Raw genomic sequence first — 9160 nt, forward strand, 5'->3', positions numbered from 1 at the left:
ATTTGTAAATATTTAAATGTTGCAAATACTTCAAATAGATTGTGTTTGGCATTTACTTCCACTTAAATGAAACTATGACCACATTTTAAAAACTAATTTATACATGAGTGCATTCAATTTGAAATTGCTCACGTTTTTGCCATTGTAAATCTTTAATCAGTTTGGGGCAGTGGCAATAATGTAAGTCTGTGCATAAGTCAAGGCTGAGCAAACAAATGACTCAACACTCACCCAAGCATATCTTTGCAAATACACACAAACTAGTACATCTAGATTTAAAAAAAAAAAATAGGGAACAAACCTTAAGCAGAGTTTTCTCTGCCATTATGTGGCTGTAAACATTTTCACCCTCTTCTGGTGCCACCGCAACAAACTCCTCCTTATTTAGGGAGAACAGCTGCGCTCCATTTAAAATTCCCAGGCTCTCAACAGTGCTGAGCAGGAATGAATTACAAGATCAGCATTTTTGTGCTTTCACTGTGAAAAAGATCCTATTTTTAATATTCACCTTTTAATTTCTAAAGAAGAACTTGACTTTTAAGTCCAATTCATTACCCAGTAAAGCTATGATAAACAGTAAAGCTACAATACTTAAGCTATTTTAATCCTTATACAACTTCAGGGTTTTTGAAACCTACATCTGCAGTATTGCACATATTTATCTCCTGGCTAGCAGGAGTGCTAGTGCTAATGCGCAAAACCAATATAATATAAAAATTAAACAACATGTTTAAACATGCTATTCCTTAGTGGAGCTTGAGTACTAACTCTAGCTAATATGAACAAATATGTTTGTGGAGTACTCACACTGCGCTGAAGCCTTTGGCAGTAAGCCAGGCTGCCACCTCAGAAGATGGAGAGTCATAGTTCAGAGGTGTAGAGTTATCAGCTGTCTGTTTAAATGAGCCTCTTCTCCGGGCTATCCTTTGTAGAAGCTCATCATTCATTATCAGAACTGTACAAAGAAGAAAAACAACTGCATTTATATACACCTGTACAGTTGTAGCTGCAGTTGCACTTATTGCTTAACATCAACAACTATGAGCCTTGCCTGTTTGATTTATGTGAAAGCAGGAATTCATGTCATATAATGCAATAAACATCATGATTTTGATTATGAAAAACACTTTAGTCAGCTGAAATAAAAATCTATACTAGACCTTTGCTGAATTACATTTTACACATATCAAACTAAAGTAAAAGTTATATTTATATGAACGTATCGTTCCCCTTTACAAAGTGTTCTTTTTGTAATACCAAGCAACTTAAATTCCAAAGCAGAAATACATCTTATAATAAAAAAAAACATTTTAAATTTATATTAAAACCATTAAATACGTTTTAAGATTGAAAACTTTAAATAAGAACATATTCCAGTGATTTGCAAACTTCACAAATCTATATTTTAACTTGATTTTCAGCCTGTCCCTTAAGATTTCTCCAGATTCTCTGAATCTTTTGATAATACTATACCCTCTCATAGATGATTTATTTCATGTTTGTGACTGGTTGCCAGTTAGCCAGTTAGCCTTGCCTACAAAATGCTCCTCCAGCTATTTCTTTTTAGTACCGGTTACTTTTTCAGGCATTTCTTGTACCAACTTTTTTTAGATGTGCTGCTGCCATCAAATTCAAAAGTCATGAAATAGTAAAACGTGTCAATTTTCTTAGTTTTCATATGTGTTTATGACGTTTCTGTCTGCCCATATTCATTTACCTCTGTCAGGTTCATCTCCCTGCATCCTTGTAGATGGTAAAACCATGCTTTGAGGTCGCACTGCTGGGGTTGCTGTAGTGGGACCCCCGCTTGATGGGGTGTATGAGAAGCGCTTTGAGTGAGGGACAGGACCTGCCTTTTGTTGTGTGAAAAAAAGCAGGAATGAACAAAAACTACATGACAACATTAGCCAACAAATCACAGTATGTACAGTTTCTGAGGCAGTGGCACAAATAAAATTCTGTGTATTTGTGTAGCTGTGTGTCGTCTTATACCTGTGACTCCCTGTGCACCACTGAGCCATCTTTCTCCATCTTATTCAGAGCAGACACAGGCTCCAAAATGTTAAAAGGAACAAATCCTATCTCGCCATAGCTGTTCCGACACTTCCACCAGCGTTTTGATGAGTCAATCACCTACGGAAAGATGACTCTCATTAGCCAAGTTGTGTGACGTACTCCTGGATCTAAACTCTACTTTTGTATTCAGATCGCCACCCATATTTCAGGGTGTGTACCTCAAGTGTTTCTCCTTTTAGCACAGAGAGTTCACTGCTGTTTCTGGCGACAAAGTCGTAACTGCAGCGGTAATGGCTCTCACCGTGCGCATGTCCATTTCCGTCTCTGAAAAACAGATAGTATTTAAAAGATATGCAAAACATAAAAAAAATAAACATGAAATTGGAGCCAGATATCAGTAATCTTAATCATGGTTTGTCACTAAAAGCGCTAGACTGATTTGATTCTAGCCAGTAAGAATACAGCCTCCACAAAAACAATCACAACTGCTGTATGCATTTACACTTCATCAGTGGCCTACCTGGGGCTCTGTGCTGCCTGTTGAGCCTCTTCCTGCTGACTTTGTTTCTGCTTCGTTTCATTGAAAGCATCTACTTTGTGCTGAAGCTCGATGGGATCTTCAAAAGGCTGGCCAGTAGAGTCATGAGTCTGAGGCTTCCACCCATCCAGAAAGACAGGTGTATACGGAGGAACAGTCACACCGAGGTGGGAGCTGGAGAAAGTGGAACGAGCCTGTCATTAAAACCGTGTTGTGCACAGTCTCTAGTAAAGCGCACACACACACACACACACACACACACACACACACACACACACACACACACACACACACACACACACACACACACACCTGGGTGAGGTCCAACTGGTCCCCAGTGAAGTCCACAGCTCATTTTCCTCTAAAGTCAGATGTTCCTGGAGCAGTTTAACGGCACCATTAGTCAAAGCAGGACTGATGATGGATGCAGCTAATGCTGGCCCCCCAGTGGTATTCACCATCTGTAAGAGAGGTCTCTACAGTAAAGATCAAAGAAAGAGGAAAAGAAGAAAAAGCACTAAATGAGCTCTCACCAGTCTGAGAGGCACAAAGATGTGGTGGAGCAGCTCTGGGGCATTGGGCTGTGAGATGTATGACTTCAGGCGGTCCTGAAAAAAATCAATTTTGTTTTTTGTATTTATCAAAGAAATCTCTTTATGCTTAAATAGAACGTAGTCTAATCATACCAGCAGACTGAAGGAGTACTTGATTTTCTGAAAGATGTTCACAAAGTCTTCTTCTGCCGGAGGACTGGCTTTCATGGTCAACAAACCATCTGCACACAGAACAGCAAAATATATACACCATAGACATAAAACATAAGGTTGTTATAACCACAGCGTACAAGTATTGCTTTTACCGATACATTTACTAAATCTAGAATCAAGTTTAACATCATTCTACTCACATACAAGGTCTTGAGTAATCAGACCCCATCTTATCTTAAAGACCAAATAGTAACATATCACCCCAATAGAGCACTTTGCTCCTCAGTTACTTGAGGTTCTTATGGTGTTTAAAAGTACAATGGGAAGCAGAGCCTTCAGCCTGTCCTTGAGCCTGGTTCTGCTGGAGGTCTCTTCCTGTTAAAAGGGAGCTTTTCCTTCCCACTTTCACCAAAGTGCTTGCTCATTGGGAGGGGTGGGGGGGTCACTTGATTATTGTGTTTTTCTGTTTTCTCTGTATTATTGTGGGCTTCTTGGTCACTATGCAAATAAAATTGAACTGAACAGAGTATATCTGGAGCATGATACAGACTATCATGTGGATGCTAACACTTTAGTTTGGGGAAAATTCTGAAAAACAAAAGTAGAAATGAACAGAAATACTAGAAGCACAACATACCATGACCTTTGTTCTAGCTTGTCACAGCAAGTGCTCGTATAAGACAAAGTAATGACTAATAAGAGCCTTCCTTTAGTCCATCCCAGTGTTAATTTAGGAAACACCCAGATGAGTTTGCCAAGTTAGACAAAAAGAGAAATACTTAGTGACTCAGACTCAGACATTTATTGTGCCCAATATAAAACATAATAATATCATGCTATATGAAGAAACAGCAGTGCATAAACGTGTTCAGGTACTTGCATGCCTTGTGTCTTAGACATTCTCACGATGTGCAGGAATTTTCTGCGTTACCCGAATGTTTGGTTTTTTTTCATCCTGCCTGTTGAGTTTCAGTGTGTAAAATATTGAGTCAATGTCAATCGCTCCTTCCTCCACATGTCTGAAGCTCACTTTCATCTGCTAACCTACATTTTAAATTTCAACCTTATCCAAAACATATCTGGCTCTTCGGTATCACTCGAAGAGACAGGTTTCCTTGTTTCCAATATAAGTCATTTATTTTGGTCAGAAATTGTCGAGGTCCTCACCTTCTTGGGTCTTTTTATCCTTCTTGGTCTTCCTTTCGTTTTTCTTTTTCCTTTGGTTGAGGACAGTCTGAGCTTCTGCCGCCTGTTGTAAGCGCGACATGAATCGCTCCACATCGTCAAAGCAGTGGTTCATAATCTCCTGAGGAATGATTCACACACGAGGCTCTCATCATATCGCTTGTTTTTGATTTTAAAGAGCACTACACCACATCGGTTTACTGTTTCTAAAGTTTAGATAATAAATCTGGGGTTATTGTTCATATGTGTGTGATTTTCTGATTGTGTTGATAATTTCTAAGTCTTGTTTGTACCCACTCATATATACAAAAAAAGAGGCGTATGAGTACGTACCACTTCTCTGTCTGCATTCAGTGGAGGGATCTGATTCGACTCCCCACTGGTACCATTCTCTGAGCAGAAATAGAACAAGGCCATTAATTCAAAGTTTACAAAAAGCATATGCAAAAGATGGAAACACATGTTTTTGCCAACACCACATTCTTGGAGAGGAGTGTACCTTTGCCAGACTTGTTAGGAACCCCATCAGAAAGCTCCTGCTGTCCTTTAAGGACCATAACTCGGACACCTGAAGGCTTTCTAGGGAGCACCGATGGAAGTGATGTTGACATCTGTTTCACGTGGACATAAACAGAATTCAATGTAATATACACAGAATGGGGAATGATGTTTTGGTAGCACAGCAATGACATTTACCCTTTTTTTATGTCTCCTTTCTTGTCCCACTTGAATTGTTATATTTGATCTCTCGTCCTTGGCGTCTTTAAACGTTCACATGTAGATAACTAGTCTTCAATGATATAAAAGATTCTCATTAACTTTGCCTGCCTGACATCTTGGCGTCATATTAATTATACCCATTACATCAAAAAGAAAAGACGATTAAGAGCACAACAATGGCACATACCACAGGCTGATTGTAAGAATGCCGAGTATTCAGCATTGTGCATACTGGCATGTTCACATGCAGGTAAGTGACAGGTACACTACAGGAAAAGATACCAGATGGTATGCAGATGATGCAACAATCAAAGCGCGACAGAGAAACTCCACCACAGCTCAGTTTTTCTTAAAAGGCTGTCCTTTACAGGTCATACAGTAGCTTTCTATCCTGACATCTCATCTTTCTGCCTTTCTCCTTCAGCAGTTCATGCAATTAACAGCAAGCAAATACACGCACTGACGTTTTGAGCACCTGTTTGTACACCGCCCCAAATGTACTCCTCTGAGAAACATTACTGACACAAGATAGCCGTCCTAGATCTAACAGGTGTATCTGTCTCTCTCAGTTCCTACCTCTGTTTTTTTCCCCTCTCTTTCTCTTTCTCACCCTCTCTCTCTCACACACACATACACTTTACACAAGTTAATTCTTTAAACCGACATACATCAACGTACCTTTTGGTGCGTCTCGCGTGTTTGAATCCGGGGTAAAGACACCACTCCTCCTGGTCAAGTGACTGTAGTGAGTTTGGCTGTTTTGCGAGAGGATGTCTTTCCTCCTTGGGATGTGCCAAAACAAGAAAAACAAGTCTGGCGTCCTTTCGTAGTCACACTGCATTGTTTTATTCCCTCCTATAACACACAGATACAGAGGTTGGCTCTCTCCCTCCCTCCCTGAGATTCTTTCTCTGCATCTTGGTGAGCTTCTCCTTCCTTATCACAGGTATTTCAACCAACAACTGCCTGTGGCTTATGCCCAGAGCCTAACGCGATCCGCACTGCATTCTTTCTCACCAATGTAGCACAGTCTTACTCAAGCACACCACCTCCACTCATTCAGAGAAATTAAGTTTCATTTGAGCCGAGGCCAAAGCCACCATAAAAGCTGTTGGTAAAGATCTAATTTATTTGTCCTTTTACTTTGTATTCATGAACTTGTCTTTAGTTTCTACCTGCTAACCGCAGAGTCACAAAAATAATAAGAATAAATTAAATATCCAGGATGCTATTTATTTATTCTAGTTGTCTCTTTCTTGGGTTCTTGTTACCCAATGGAAACCAAAACGAATAGTTAAAGAGTGAATCACTTATTAACCATTCGCTATACACAATTTTTACTTGGTGTGTAATGACTGAAAGAATTAATGCCTGAAAAAGATAAGAAATCTGTAATTTACAGAATAATGTTGCAATTAATCACATTTTAGGAAACAACTTTTGAGGCTTAACTCAACCAGGCCTTGTTTAGCTCTCACACCTTGGCTGAGGTTCTTTATCAACCTTAAGGTGAATATTGATGGTTTACAACAAAATTTAAGATGACAAATACAACCCTGAGGTTAATGTTTTATTTCTGAGCACAAAGGGATTCCACATTGACTTTATGCAGGTAGGCATGCAGCAGAAAATGAACAGAGGCCTTTTAAGCTGTAATGTAGTGACACCAGCTGGTCATTTCAGCTAATTTCATCATGTCTGACCTGGCTATTGCACAGCGTGTTGATACTGCACGAGGCTGCATAGAATCAACTCTGTGTTTGATGCTTTCTGTGATCTGACGTTGGTGATTAAAGACACTGTGTCCCATGTGGTTTCCACAACAAACTATCCTATGGTCTTTTCCTGACTGACCGCTAATGTGATGATTAGATCAGCCTATAGAACAAAGTTTTTGTTTTTGTTTGTTTGCTTGTTGTTGTTTTTTTCACTGAAATGTGAATTCATGCCAGAAAACAACAATCACTTTCAGTTTCAAGCATGTGTACCAACAGGACATTTTCCACATTTAGGCTGTTCTAAAAAAAGATTTACTTTCCATCTATTATTGCATGTGATAGTGAGTAATACAAGACATTTTCAGCTGTACAATTAGTTTAGGATTTACTATCCTGCTGTGAGCTTTGCCTTGCAGAAGAGCACTTATAATGTGCATTCTAGCTGCATGGTTACTCCTTCAGTACAAAGATGTCCAGTGTGTAAATCTCTGTCCCTACACAGAGATTTACACACTAAATCTCTGTCCCTACACAGAGGTGTAAAGACCAGACAAAAGAAACTATCTAAGGGATAGTTTCATTACAAATGTAATGAAACTATCCCTTAAAAAATGTTAATTAGGCTGTTTTTCTTTTCAACATGTGAACAGGTAAATATGAGCTTTATCTCCCTTTAAGAGCCTAAATGTTTCCCTTTATGGATTCATGAATATGCTCAGTTGAATTACCGCTCTGATTCATTGCTCCTCTAATCGCACTACTGGAACCACAACGTTCAAGTCAGTGGATTACCATTTGGGTGACTTGGTATAAGTTGTCGTTGTGACACATTTTCTCCACCAGGGGGAGGGCAGCTACTCTACTAAGTGGCTGGATTCAGCTTTGTGGACACAGACAGGTTTTTATTTTAATCCTAATCCATGTCATATATATTTAATATCAGTACCCATTTTTATGCAAAGAGCCCACAATTTTGTTTATTTGTAGTGACAATCTAATTGTTTTTCAAGTAGCACAGTTAAAGCATGTTAATATTTCTCAGAAAACCTATACCCCCGCTGGTTTTTTAAACTACAAATGCTAATGACTTCACGCAAAACAGCTTCGTTACAAAACCCCGTGTATTGCAGTTTAGTATCTGAGTTATTCCCAATGCACACTGACTATGAGCCACTTGTTGATTTCTGTGCATTTCTGTGCGTAAAGTGAGGCACAGACGGCGCACTCTTCTGCGCTCTCTGGCTGAGCTTTAATTAATCTACTAATGACTTTTATTTCTGCGCATGACTGCAGCCTATAATTAAGTCAAGTGTGAGAGTTCAGTGTGCTCACTGTCAAGCCGTGCAGGTTCCACACAGTAATCCAGCAGCAGTGTGTATTCTTGTGTTGTCAAGCCCCGCTTCCCATTTTGGGGAAGGGCAGCTCAGCCCCTTCGGTCTTCCCATTGGCTCAGCTCCTCTCCTTCGTTTCTTCTTGACTTGTTGACCACGGTTTGTTCCAGCTCTCGTAAACGTATCCGCAAGTTGTCAAACCTGGTCAAGGCTTTTGTCCCCGTATAAATTTTATCTGCTACCCCGATTGTTATCAGAAACAACGAAAAGGAAACTATTTTAAAAGAAGCCCTGTGGGAAGACGAGCAGAGAAACTAACACCAGGACTGCTGGAAACTCTACTCCTCAGTGGGACCGTGCTGTCAGCATGGTATGTCCACAGCACATCGTTATTCGACTGTTATTCTTTAATAGTGTGGCTTTGTGAGCTCTAATCTCAGTCATACTTTTTTTTCCACCGAAAAAACCGGTCTTGTTATTACTATTGTTTGCACTGTATACTGCTGGCTGGTTCCTTTGTCAGTTATGTAATGAGTCATGTGTGCGTTAGGGCTGTATGCTACCTCACTATGATTAAGCCCCCCTATACATTCGTACACAAGAATGCACTCATTGTTTATATGTTGAGCAGCACCTACACAACCAAACTTAAACCCAGTGACATACAGTATGGTTTGCTGCATAAAGCAAGCTGCAGCCAAATATACAGTCATTAACTTTTTTAAAAGTCTCTCTTTATCTTCTTTTTGTTTTGTTTTGGGGGTTGTGTCTGTTTTAGTCCCTTAAACTTTGAGCACAGATGATAAAATCTGCCACAGCTCTTAAACCTTTATCTGATCTGTGGATGCAAACGCCCTCCGAGATGAAAGGCTGCTCTCTAGCATCCTAATCACCAGTTTCATCAGTTTTTAAACTGGACATTTACAATGGAGCCACGAGCATCTA

At 39.7% G+C, this 9160-nt stretch overlaps 2 protein-coding genes across 2 annotated transcripts in view; one reads left to right on the forward strand and one right to left on the reverse strand.

Annotated features, from left to right (window-relative positions):
* Positions 1 to 301: 301 nt before the first annotated feature.
* eps8l1a (eps8 like 1a) lies at positions 302 to 5972 on the reverse strand (the record flags this gene model as incomplete). The annotated part of the gene is given in 13 exon segments (XM_042213164.1): positions 302 to 434; positions 808 to 955; positions 1718 to 1853; positions 1993 to 2133; positions 2235 to 2340; positions 2537 to 2728; positions 2867 to 3015; positions 3088 to 3162; positions 3241 to 3329; positions 4429 to 4567; positions 4780 to 4838; positions 4946 to 5057; positions 5845 to 5972. Coding segments are annotated over 12 exon segments (1479 nt in total), but the record flags the coding sequence as incomplete, so codon positions are not given.
* A 2296-nt stretch (positions 5973 to 8268) lies between these two features.
* Positions 8269 to 9160, forward strand: part of slc6a16a (solute carrier family 6 member 16a) — a 26491-nt gene continuing 25599 nt past the window's right edge. The window contains exon 1 of the mRNA XM_005945246.3: positions 8269 to 8585. Within this exon, the coding sequence (XP_005945308.1) occupies positions 8583 to 8585 (3 nt within the window). The 5' untranslated portion in view covers positions 8269 to 8582. The remainder of the gene's footprint in view (positions 8586 to 9160) is intronic.

The sequence above is a fragment of the Haplochromis burtoni genome, unplaced genomic scaffold, assembly GCF_018398535.1.
Source record: "Haplochromis burtoni strain Fernald_Lab_line unplaced genomic scaffold, NCSU_Asbu1 Contig_424, whole genome shotgun sequence".
Taxonomy (NCBI): domain Eukaryota; kingdom Metazoa; phylum Chordata; class Actinopteri; order Cichliformes; family Cichlidae; genus Haplochromis; species Haplochromis burtoni.